This window comes from Tarenaya hassleriana, unplaced genomic scaffold (assembly GCF_000463585.1).
Source record: "Tarenaya hassleriana unplaced genomic scaffold, ASM46358v1 Cleome3, whole genome shotgun sequence".
NCBI lineage: Eukaryota > Viridiplantae > Streptophyta > Magnoliopsida > Brassicales > Cleomaceae > Tarenaya > Tarenaya hassleriana.
Window position 1 is genome coordinate 3,619,521 of NW_010966177.1, and position 13,001 is coordinate 3,632,521.

The 13,001-nt window shown below is 39.6% G+C and overlaps 2 protein-coding genes across 3 annotated transcripts in view; one reads left to right on the plus strand and one right to left on the minus strand.

Moving 5' to 3' along the window:
• Positions 1–1,165, plus strand: part of LOC104819138 (nudix hydrolase 16, mitochondrial-like) — a 2,526-nt gene extending 1,361 nt beyond the window's left edge. The window contains exons 2-4 of the mRNA XM_010549060.1: positions 267–378; positions 479–562; positions 657–1,165. Of these exons, the coding sequence (XP_010547362.1) occupies positions 267–378; positions 479–562; positions 657–929 (469 nt within the window). The 3' untranslated portion in view covers positions 930–1,165. The remainder of the gene's footprint in view (positions 1–266; positions 379–478; positions 563–656) is intronic.
• Positions 1,166–1,396: 231 nt separating this feature from the next.
• LOC104819140 (E3 ubiquitin-protein ligase KEG) lies at positions 1,397–11,551 on the minus strand. Of its 2 annotated transcripts, none has more exons than XM_010549062.1 (16): positions 10,505–11,551; positions 9,028–9,381; positions 8,719–8,949; positions 8,430–8,555; positions 7,985–8,321; positions 7,679–7,836; positions 7,201–7,358; positions 6,617–6,735; positions 6,260–6,394; positions 5,417–5,541; positions 5,066–5,170; positions 4,724–4,957; positions 4,048–4,381; positions 3,777–3,965; positions 3,338–3,643; positions 1,397–3,060 (listed from the first exon to the last, which is right to left on the minus strand). In XM_010549062.1, the coding sequence occupies exons 1-16, from the start codon at positions 11,260–11,262 to the stop codon at positions 1,834–1,836; spliced, it is 4,896 nt and encodes a 1,631-aa protein (XP_010547364.1). In that variant the 5' UTR covers positions 11,263–11,551; the 3' UTR covers positions 1,397–1,833. The 2 variants fall into 2 exon arrangements, with proteins under 2 accessions (XP_010547364.1, XP_010547363.1); XM_010549061.1 differs by having other exon boundaries at positions 6,617–6,738.
• Positions 11,552–13,001: the final 1,450 nt, after the last annotated feature.

The following is a 13,001-nucleotide window of genomic DNA, read 5'->3' on the forward strand; positions in this document are numbered from 1 at the left end:
CATTCCTGCTCTTCAGCAAGAATGTCATGGTGGGTGATCATTGCTCAATGCTCATGGTTTTGAATTCACATTCGATTTCAAATAATGGGTCATGGGCTGTATGAACTATGCTTGATGACATGTTGAACCTGCCATAATTGATTTGGAAATTATGTCAACTTCACCATAATTGATTTGGAAATTATGCCTGAGCATCAGTTGTGTTTTTCTGTTTTTGGGAGATAATAAGCCTGGTTTAATACTTTAATTACTGTGCGATGTTACAGATGCATTCCGTTTAGATATAGAAATCCCGACCATGGTGATTCTGATTCCAAGAAAATCATTGAAGTGTTGATGATCAGTTCACCTAGCGGACCTGGTCTTTTGTTTCCCAAGGTATGACGCATTCTTTTGCCGAGAATCATAAAGATCTAACCATTTCCACCTTCCACTCCCGTTCCATAAAGTAACATAACCAAACCCCGGATGCTTATAGGGAGGTTGGGAGAATGACGAAACAGTGGAGGAGGCCGCAGCCAGGGAAGCTGTGGAAGAAGCTGGAGTTCGTGGGATTCTAATGGTGAAACTCTTTTCCACACCCATCTCTTGATTCTCTTTCCAATCATTTGGTTGCCTTTGGAATTTATGCCATTAACTGTACGGAAATGTTTCAGGATTTCTTGGGAGATTATCAGTTCAAGAGCAAGACTCACCAAGATGAATTCAGCCCAGAAGGTCTGTGTAAAGCGGCGATGTACGCGTTGTACGTGAAGGAAGAGCTGGGGTCATGGCCCGAACAGGACACGAGAACTCGGGCATGGCTGACGATACCTGAAGCAGTAGAGAGTTGCCGACATGCGTGGATGAAGTATTCTTTGGAAGAAGGCTTCTGTAAATGGCTTCAGCAGAAGATTGCCAAAGGAGAGGACTTCGCTGATGAAGATTGAACTCAAGTGTGCATAAACTCAAAGATCAAATAAAAAAAAGTTAAAAAGAAAAGGAAAGATAAAAAAGAATTGCAGAAATTTCAAGTAGAGTAAACTGTATTTTTGTGTTCTTTCGAATTCATGCTTCCTTCATGGTTGGTTCCATTCTGTTTTTTTCCTCTTGGAATCTCCTAATTTGGAGAGAATATCATATGTGGATTGTTGGAGCATAGGAACTTTGCTGCCATGCTTTAGTCTTTTTTTTTTTGGTAATTACATTGCAAGTTGTTAAATGATCTTTCAAGAAAATGGCACAATTATCTAATAACCAAAGGATAAACTCAACAAATTTCGAATTTGTACACCTCTCTGAAATTAAGATACACAATAAAATGATCAACACATAATTTTACCAAGTCCATTCTGATTGCGACCATTACCTATCAATTCCCACAAAACTGCCTCTCTACCACTCTGGACAAATCCGATCCAAAATTTGCACCTCTAATATCTAAATTTTCAGCATTAAATGTTTTTCTTTAGAAAGAAAACCAGCAAGAAATGCAAAAGCTCAGGACATGCTTTAAAAAAAACAAGGGCACCAATAGACCAAACCCAAAAAATTAAAAAAAAAACAAAAACAAAAAGAAGAGAGAGAGAGAGAGAGAGAGAGAGAGAGAGGCCTAAAGCTATATATATGGTCTTTTTGGGGGTCATAGCCATTTGGTTTCTAGACAAGTGATACACAAATGGAATGCCCAAAAGTTTTTCCCCATCCCCCCTCTCTATAGTTTCAGTTTATTAACAACACATTAATAAATCACAAGTGAAATATAGATAGATAGATGGATGGATAGATAGATACCTGTGTCGGCACACAGTTAGATCCTCGTTTTCGTAGTTCAGAGAGTGCGTAAACTATTATTTAGCTCGAACCCGAGGAGTTGTCTAGAACTATATCAGCAGGATCACCAATCCATGGCCGTCCTTCCCTCCAATGAAATTTTATTCTCAATTTCCCATTTGCATCTACACCAACTACTTGTCCTTTACTCGCATGAGTCTCCATTCCCCAACCCCACCTTGGTGTCACCAGCCCGTCCTTGATCTTCACTCTATCTCCCATCCTAAATGGTCTCACCCGTTCCATTTCCCATTCTTTGCACTGCCACAGCCTGTCCAGGAAACAGAATGACACCCATAAGTCCCCGTTCTCCATTCTGTGAGCCACCCCTATGCTCGATGGAGTGACCTCTCCCCACTGGTACGTAGGCATTGAGACGGTCGGCTTAACCCTGACCCAGTCTCCAATCTGGAGGTCTTCTTCCTCTACACTTTCAACTTCCGATGGGTCGAGCATCCAAGTTTTAGTGCCGGCTGGCGTGTATATCCTTAGCTTTCCATCGGCGTCAATGGCTGATATTGTCCCAACACTTCCATGGCTATGACCTGACCAGCCAAATCTTGGCTGCTTCACTGCCAGTTTGACCTTCACTTTTTGTCCGACTCCAAGCTTGCTAGCTCTTTCTAGATGTAGAGAGGATCCCACCCATCTGTCCTGCTCGCCACAGAAGGCGACAAAGGTGGTTCCGTCCCACTCACCTCCTTCGTATCCTACTCCTTGTATGACGCCAACACTACCTGGTCCAATGGATTTCCAACTAGGAGCACTTGCTCTAAGCCGTACCCATTCTCCGGCTTCAAACATGGGCTCCAATTCCAAGTCTGCTGGATCTCCCTTCCAAAACCCAGGTAATCCGAAGAAAGCGACCTTTACCTCTCCATCAGCATGTACAGCGGTCACAATACCACGAGAATCAAGGCTAGTTCCTCTCCAGCCCCATCTTGGCTCTGTCAATCCATTCCTGAAACGCACATACTGCCCAACTTTAAGAGCCGGGATCTTCTCTACATCTGTATAATGAGTACTCCATCTTCCTTTACGAAAACAACAAGCCAGCTCCAAGTAACCGTTTTCTTGTATGCTATGGACAACAGCTATACTCTCTCTTCCTATGCTAAACCAGTCATAACTTGGTCTGTTACCCAGGCTCGGTTTTGACCGCACCCAATCACCAACTTCAAATCCTGAAAGCAGCTCTGCGTCTCCAGGAGAAATCTTCCACAAGGTCTGTCTACCTGTTACCCGAACCTACGAGAGAAAACTTTGTCCTCAATCACCACAACACGGTAAAGAGTTATGACACAAAACCCCAGATAACACAAGCAGTGGCAGCTGCTAATTGCCTGATTTCGACAAACCAAGTAATTCTATAATTTTAGAGTTGTTAACAGATATAGAAAATATTCAACAAAAGCAATCTGTAGTGAACAGGAATCCAATGGTTCAAGAACTAAGTTTGACACAAAAATTTGAGAATAAGGAAATTTTGCTGGAGAAAAGAATTACTCGGTTATAACCAACTTACATTGAGAGCCCCGTCCATGTCGATTCTTTTGATTTTTCCAACTGTTGCCGGAGTCTCATTTGACCAGCCAAGTCGCGGTTGTGTTATAGAAGGCATCACATGAATCTCTTGCCCCACTTGAAAAGGTGCCACCTTTTCAACATCTGTCATGGAGCAAGAGAAAGGCTTGCTTCTAAAACAGAAAGCTATCCCCACATCACCATCTTCTTCTAAGCTATGAATCACACCGATACTGTTTCGAGTTACATCTTCCCATCCATATTTTGGGGAAGATACTGAAGCCTTCACTCTAATCCAGTCACCAACCTGTTCTTTGTACAAAAATTCAGTCTCATAAGAATCAATAGCTTAAACAACTGATCTATTCATCTGACATGCAAGTAAGAAAGACGATCAATTTTCTCACCCCTTTTGACTTCAGGAGATAACCATGTCTTACCTTGAAATCATCAACTTTTTCCATGTCAGAAGGATCAGCTTGCCATGGTATAGGCCGATTTGGTATTTCAATTATAAGGAGACCATCATTCTCTATTTCACTAATTTGGCCAACACTGTGATGGGTCTCACCGCCCCAAGCATATCTAGGTTCTGCAACAGATCGCTTCACACACACTCGGTCACCAATCTACAACAGCAAGAAAATTATTAGATTGGACTTCTCTCATGAAAGATATATTGCTGTAACAAATTCTTCGATAGAATGTAACCTTGAAGGGAGGAACAGGTTCAACTTCCTCAGGTTCACAATGCCAGGGATTTGGAAGATAGCTAAACTCGACTAGGAGGCTGCTATCTGGTCTTATACAATAAACTATTCCGACACTCCCAGGTACAACAGATCCAAAACCATGCTTAGCTGAAGTCAGATTTGGACGAATACGGACCCAGTCCCCGACTTTGAACTCTTCCACCCTTTCCATTTCGGCAGGATCAGCCTTCCACCCCCGAGATGCTCCAGGAAACCCAACTCTTAAGATACCATCCTCGTCAACACACAAAACAGTGCCCACACTGTCACGTGACTGGCCACGCCAACCAAACCTGGACAATTTTACCCCATATTGGGTTGCTACATAAGTAATGGGCAGCAATTTCAAGTGCACAGAAAAGCAGAAATCAAGTACTACAGTCAAAACAGCCAATAGAAATTTCAGAACATCCCACTAACCATAACCAGTTATACATCAAGCATTTCAGATTAGCCTCACTTGGTGTACTTGCATCAAAGCCTGTTCCTTTTTTTAACCTATTTTAACTGCTTCACCGTGATAATTCAATACATTTTTTTGTTCACATGACAATAAATAATTAACAAAACATCTCAAGACATCCAAGGTGTATTGCCTAGCAAAACTGCATATTAGACACAAAACCGCCACAAACCTTGGTTCATTGACATCTTCTTTGAGTCTCACATGCTGGCCTCGGTCAAGTGGAATCAATTTGACAACTTCTTTTGCAAAGACACGAGCCTCACCAGAACAAAATGAGACAATCATGTTGTCCCTGTCCAAGATAGTTTGCACAAACCCAACACTCTTAGGATTAGCACCTTGCCATCCATATGAAGGAGCGGTAATTCCTCTCTTGAACTTCACCCAATCCCCTACCTCATATCTGAATTTGAGATCAGGATAAAATGTTTTAAGTAAAACTCTGTAAAGACACATGCCTTTGCCAGTGAGAAGAAAAAAGGAACAGCAGAAATATTGAAATTCTTCTCACATTGTAGATGATAGATGGATTCCCCTATTTAAAAGTGCCTCCATCAAATCCTCGGAAATCCACTCTCTTGGAAGGGCTTCTAAGAAGTCACGCACTGTCTTGCCACTGAAATTCAACAATTATACAAATCATGTCATTCAAACAAAAGGACAATGGCATTCCTAAAAGAGAATGCATGAAGTGCACTTCTTCCGAATGGATTCAACAAAATCCTGGACACAAAACAATCTCATAAGAAAGCTGCTACAAATTACCAAACATTAACACAGTCGAGATAGTTTTACTGATAAGCAACTAAACTTTCTACTACTGAACTATAGAATAAAGTCAATTCATCCAAGTAGTTCTTGCCTGTGGTTTCTGATTTCAACAGCAGCATCTGGATTTCTAAGCATCACAATAAGCCAATCAAGGTTTTCACGAATCATCTTCGCTGCATCTGCTGCTATATGGAATGCATTGTCTCCTTCATCATCCTGGCGGTAATGAAACATAAGTTAAGTTTCTGGAAAGAAATATCACATAAAAAGGCCAGCTGCAGCTGCATGAAGACTGTCGTATTCTTTCAGCAATCTAAGCCAAGTTAGAAGGCTGCAAACTTTGTCTACCTAATTATTTCCTTAAATTTGTTTATCACTGTTTATGTATCTCACTGCTTGAAGAGGCATGAAAAAACCCTCATAGGTGCAACCATTTCGAGTAAATCTTAAGATATCCTGAACCTTTTTCCGGGTTTGGTTTTCTTGTGGATCAACACATGATAGATTTGACCTTTTTGAGTTTATGGGTTATGGTTTCCTGTAAATCCACTCTTGTGGTTATTTGAATTTTAAAACACAGCTTGAAATTGGAAAAATGGATGACAAATTGAAATTTGAAACAAATTCCTCCATATGCCTATAAATGTTGAAATTGTAAACTTTCAAAAACTTTATTCTCTTGTCTACAAGTAAACACTTATCATCATTATACAGCTACAAGACAGACCAAAAGAATCATTCAAGTCTTGAAGTATCAACAGATCAGAGTCTTGCATAGATTGACTATGGATTCAAGTGATAGCATAGGAACTGAGTAATTCTATGTTGTTAAGATAGCAATTCATGCATCCAAGGCAGGGGAAGATAGATTTGAAGGTATAAAGAAGAATCAAGCAAAATAACACACTGAGACCAGATAAGACTGCAACAATACCTGCAAATTACAGTCTGAACCAGCATCTAGAAGTAATCCAACACAAGAGCTCGCCCCTCTGGCCAATGCCATGTGAAGAGGTATCGTATTATGAACATTCCGGATGTTAACATCCACACCAGCATCAAGGATAACCTATAAAGGTAAGATAAGATAGATGATTTCAGGCGTTAGACAACCATAGAATTTTTTACTGAAAATGTAACCAGGGCTTAACATGGAAAAATTGGTATCTGTGTCACATCACATGTGAAGAATACAAGGTACAACTTTTTTATTATTCCCTCAGGAAATTCTACATTGTTTTCCAGTTCACAACATCAGTTATTTACTTCATTGATAGGCAAATGATCTCACCTTCACAAGTTCCATGTTGTTAGCCATAGCAGCACTATGCAAAGCTGTTCTTCCGTGCTGAGAATCTTGAGCAGTTGGATCTGCTCCAGCAGCCAACAATATCCGGACCAGATCTCTCCCTTCTACGGCATAACAGATAAATATAAATAGATTGATGAAATAAAATGGATAGACTTGATGTACAATAAACAACTTGTGTTTTGACGAGACACTAGAGCACAACTACAAAAGAATACAAAGATCATATTTGTTCTTTTTTATTGTAAAGATAAACATAAAGATAAGCAACTTTTGTTGTTACTTACGCAGAAGCCCACTGCACCAGAAGATGTATCACTCTGTTCTACAGAAACATGACCACAGACCAATAAATGAAAGAAAATATTTTCCTCCCACAGATACATGCAGATTAGTAAGGCACAACATCAAAACAACAGCCATATAATAAAAGGCTGATCCACAGAGTAGAGCACAGGAGTATGGTTCTGTTAGAGTACAGCACAGGAGTATGGTCTTAGAAGAGAAAACATAGATATTCTCATACAAATTGGACTTAATTTGTCAGTCTATAATTTCATCCTTACCTGTTTCATGATCTTTCTTCACAGCAGCTGCCATACACAGAGCAGTGCCAACTGGACTTGGAATATTAATTGCCTGAGCAATCTCATCTGGAGGGGCAACTTCTACCCATCTCTTGAGAACAGCAACATTCCATGTTGCTACACACATATGTAAAGGTCTGTGAAAGATGATAATATTTAGAGTTATGGAATAAACAACCAAGAAAAGTTTGGGGAAATGACACACAGCTAGACCGAAGCTTGGACATTTCATTTGGTGTTATTCTCCCTCCAGAGAAAAGGCCCATGGAAAAAACTTGGACAAAAATCACTCTCAATGAGTACAAAATTTATTAAAATGCTAAAAAAGAAAAAAAAAACATGGTCAGTTTTTTATATCAGAAGCAACTTGAAAAGACACCCAAGACAAATTGAATCACTATCAAATCTTATTATGGTGTTTCCCTAGTAGCTTACCAAAAATCAGATCTGTACTTACGTAAGAAATTTTGTGTTTGAAACAGCCATTGATCTAGAGCCTCCATTTTCCAATATCACAATCGCACAATCTGTGTATTTCTTGGCAATAGCTCGATGCAGTACAGTTTCACCTTCATCATCTACTGCATTTGGATCAGCTCCCGCAACGAGTAATTCCTATAAAATTGCCAATAACAAGGAAACAATAATAACAGGGAGCACCAGTATTTTACTGGCCACCATTACTATCTAGTTTAAAGTAGTGGATAAAATATGAATGTGGCATGACAGAACATAGTAACCGATAGTTTCCTTAGAGACTTACGCGCATACAATCAGGCTGACCATGGTATGCACACACATGAGCAACAGATGGGCCAGATCCTTCCCTCAATTTAGACCTAACATTAGCCCCCTTTTTTATGAGGGCGTGAACACATTGTGGAGATCCAGCTGCTAAAGCAAAGACAAGAGGAGGATCCCCGTCTTTGTCCAAAATATCCACATTTGCCTCGCTATACACCAATATAGCCTCTACAAGTTCAGCACTGCCACGTCTGCAAGCTAAGTGAAGAGCGGCCTGACCATCAGCATTCTGGGCCTCTAAAAGAAAGCGCACAGAGCTCCCACTGCCTCCTGCTGCAGCCTTTGCAAGTATGTTTCTGCTCCAAAGAAGAAAATTAATGAACCAAAATTTGCCGAGGAAAAGTCAGGTCTGATGGTTAGTCGAGGAAAAGGATATGTCCAAGCATTCCTAACCGATACCAAACCTTACACCACCAATATCTCCCTCTAAAACAAGCCGATGTAGGTTGCTTGGATTATCCAGAAAAACTGCCATGTTGTGCACAGGAGCAGCTTCCACTGTGTCTGATCTAGATGGTTTGGTGAACCCACTGCACCACACAAAAACTAATAAATAACACACACACACACATATATATATATATAAAGCAAAAGTAGATGTTCGAGTTAGCGTAAAAAAGAAAACAATTGGTTGTCTTTATTGAAAGGTAAGGAAACATATAAATGGAAAATTCATATACTTATAACTCTTACTTATCCGGGCTTGTAGATGGACTGCGAGGTATCTCTTGTAGATGCCGCAGGAATGTAGAAAGCATTGCATTAAAGGTTGGTCTTTTCGAAGGCTTAAACTGAAGACATTCACCAATCATCTTCCATAATTCCCTAGGAATTCCCACACCCACAATACTAGCATACTGAGGTGGCAATTTTCGGGATTTCACTACAGCCTGATAAATTTCTTCTGCACTCAGTCCAGCCCATCTGCAGAAGTAACAGTCAGCATGATGTCAAACAAATACATAAGGTAAAAAATCCAGTGAGGAGTAGTCTTTCACGTACGGAGTGGACCCCGTGCACATCTCCACTAGTGTACAACCAAAACTCCAAGCATCTGATTCTGGGGATATACCACTTGAATCCTCCCAGAAGAGCTTTTTCACTGGGCCCCAAGCCTCTGGAGCAGTGTAGTGTGGACTGAGCATGATATAGTCGATATATGGATTGATTTTTGAGGAATCACACTCTGATCGAACCTTCTGGCAAGTTGGCTTCTTTAGGATGGGAGCAAGCCCATAATCGGAAACTACAGCATTACCACTTGCATCCAGCAGAAGATTAGAAGGTTTTATATTCATACAAATAACACCAGCTGCATGGAGTTCAACAACCCCTCGAGCTACATCAGCTCCATATCTACATTTGGAAAAAGCCTAATATCACAACGATGTCATAGAAAATACAGTTACCATAAAAAATCATAAGCACAAGATGAAAGGAGAAAAGTAACTGAAGCTACCATCCGCACATGAGTACGTTTATATGATAGCCCTAATTTCAGTATTCAATTTAAAAAAGCAGAACAGGAAAAAAGGCAAGCAAGTTCATCGTAGGTTCACTTTAAAATAGAGGTTTTAATGTCATTTGCACCGGTTAAACAAAATCATGTGCATTGTCAAATGATATCTCCTTTTTCCAGTCAAGATTTCCTAGAAGACATTACCAACCCCTCCTAATCTTTCAGTGTTCAGATGAAAAAAGAAAAGAGAGTAATGTCATTTGCATTAACTAAACATAATCATCTGCATTGTCAAAATGACGATTCCTTTTTTAAGCCAAGATTTTCTGAAACAAGTAGTCAATTGCATGATATGATATGGGCATGCACATAAAAACTACAACTGCTTATATTCTTACGAAGGAAAAGAAGGTAGAAGTCTGCAACAAACTGTAATGCATCATAGCTTACATTTACAATTAGATTATAATCATTATATCCACACAAGCGAGATGTACAGGTAAACAGTAGCAGCAGTAGCAACTAGACAGTAGGTGAATAGTTATGTAAACACAAATCAATTTGTTGAGCTCAGACAGTCGTACAATCTAGCATAAAATACTATCATGGAGAAGGCTTTCCACAACACGACTTAAAGTAGCCTCAAAGGTATAAGAGCTTCTTTGAGCTGTTTCCTCTTCTGAAAAAAGCACTACAACGCCAAAACAAATAAAATCTACAAACAGCATGAGAGCAACAAAACTAAAAGTACTCTGGCAGTTTAAGTCCTTCAACGAGTGAAACCAAAATTTGAATTTTTTTTTTAAAAAAAAACTATGATTTCAATCCTCATTCAACCCTCGTGCATTCCACTTCCTATGCATTGCTAGTCAAAGGTAACAAGGAGAATATCTAATCACAACCAAGTCAGAAACCACATGGCTTAACTGCATACTCCTGGGGGGGGGGGGTCACAGAAACTGTGGATACGACAAAAAGGGGAAACATTAGAACGAGCTAATAAAGGAGAAGGGATGAAACCTTAGGATCTGCTCCAAAGTAAGCCTGCCCTCATTACGCTGCATCTCAGATTTAACAGACCCGTAGCATCTGTCAATCAATAGACACATAGATCCCCCCATTTTAACAGCTCCATGGAATGTACAAACATTCCGACACCACATCGATGCCTTGCGCAAGCTCTCGAGCTGCCCCTGCATCCAATCAACATCCATCTCGTCCGTCAACAACACCTTTTTCACCGCCACACGATGCTTACACCGCCCGCCTTCGACAGTGGCATCCCACATCTCCACCCCGTCCCGTCTACTCTCCCCTATTCGCTTCACCAGCTTCACCTCCGGGTGAGCTCCGATTTCAATCACCGGACCACACGAGTTATGCGAGCTTGAGGCATGGAATCCGCGAGCGGAGCGAACCGCTGCCGCGGCTTCACCTTCTTCACCGCTTCCATCTTCGCCGTCGTCATCATCCTCGTCGTCCGTGTAATCACAGTCGAAATTTCTGGCGGCGACGGAATTGTTAGCAGCGGAGGCGGCGGCGTGGATAAGTGCGAGCATGGCGTAGTTCTTCCGCAGGCCCTGAACGGAGTTCCCAACCACCGACACGTGGCGGCACCGGGGACAAGTCAGCGTGGTATCCGGCGACGCCGAGAACATTTTCGACAAGCACTCCTTGCAGAAGCCATGCCCGCATTGAAGCAACAGCGGAACTCTCTCCTCCTCATTGTAGCGCGTGTGACAAACAGAACAGCAAGGCACTTTCATTCTACCAACCATGGAAGCACAAAAGTAAGCCCTAGATTTCCCCAGAGAATTCACCGGAATCAGAGAAAACCGAGATCGGAGTGGACGAAGCAAGAGCCAATCACTTCAAACAACAGTGGAACTCCTCCGAAACATATCGAAAAACTCCCCGAATCGATCCAGATCAGGACGAGACCGGCAGATCCATGGATAAAACAAGCAGAATCGATGAGGGGAACGGGAGGAAGATCAGAATTCGTCGGAAATCACACGCATTAGAAAATCGCAAGAAAATGTGAAAAAGTTTCTTCGTCAGGGTTTAATAGGAAGATTTTCTAATTTATTTTTATTTTATGTTAGGTTGATTGAGTTGGGCTCTTGTTCGTCGGCTTTTTACGGGTTGGTGGTGGGTAAGATGATGGAGCCCAAACCATTTTCTTTCTTTTTGGAAAACCGAAAAACCATATCTAAATAAAAATCTAAATACACGGGTCACGGACTCACCAATTCGGTTCCGTATTCATAATATTTTGGTTCGGTTTACTTATTATAGTGAAATTATCATTCGGATTCGGATTCATTGTAAACCGAATAAAATTTGTTCCCGGTTCGGTCATGTAATTAGAGTTGGCTATTTCAGTCTGATAAATGAACTGAATTATAATAAACCTTTTTTTGGTGAATAAAAAAAGAACATAACCTACTAAATTCTAAATATACAAATTAGGGTTGACCAACAGCTTGGACAATCATATCGAATTATAATATTAAAATTAAAATAATCATTTGAATTGGTCGGATTGTTAACTGCAAAATTTATCAACAAATCGATTTTTTTTTATATTCTGAAAGTTCAATGTATATTTGGCCTAACTATATTTTTAAGAGGATTAAATAAATCAGGTGAATATCTCTTGAAAATTCAAATTTGAATTTAAAAGAAACTTTGTCTAATTTTTTACCAATTGATTCACCCAATTTTGGTTAATTATTTTATCAATCAAATTATTTTGCTTTGTTTTTAACTTACATATATAAACATATAAATATATACTGATCCTATCAAAATATAAGATCGCGAATTCTTTATCTGACAAAAATTCTAAATATAGTTGGCCAATATTTCATTTAACAATCTAAATTCTACTAAAATTACTTAGAGAATAATGGGACACTTGTTTCAAGGACAACGCTGTAACATGTGGCGGATCACCGACAACCAAACGCGACACTGCATACATCTGGCCGGATCTACATGCGTAATATTAGGGTTATGGATTACCGGTTCCAAGTTCGTTTCAATTTTTAAAATTATTTATATAATTTTAATTAAAATTGAGATTATTTTATATGCATCTCTTAATAAAACCAAATAAATATGATCCATTTTTCATTGCATTATTAATAGTTCATATAATAAATTTTTCTTAAGCTTGGAGGAAATCCCGTCATCATCTAATTTTTCTTTGGAAAATTTTTCGATTTTAGAAAAACAATATCCAACCGTGCGGTTTGCTTTGCATCGGTTTTTGTTCAAGCTCTGTTTATATTGATAAAAGAAATATTCGTTTTCTCCAAAAAAAATATTTGTTTATTCGACTTTTTCCATTATTTTCACATTCAATTCAACTGATTCTTTCGGTTTTTATATTTTGGATACGGTTATATATTTTTTTACTCAATTTTTATTGATAAAAATATTTATTTTTAAAGATATTTTCGATTTATTCGGTTTATCCATTTGTTTTTATTATATCTACAATTACATATTA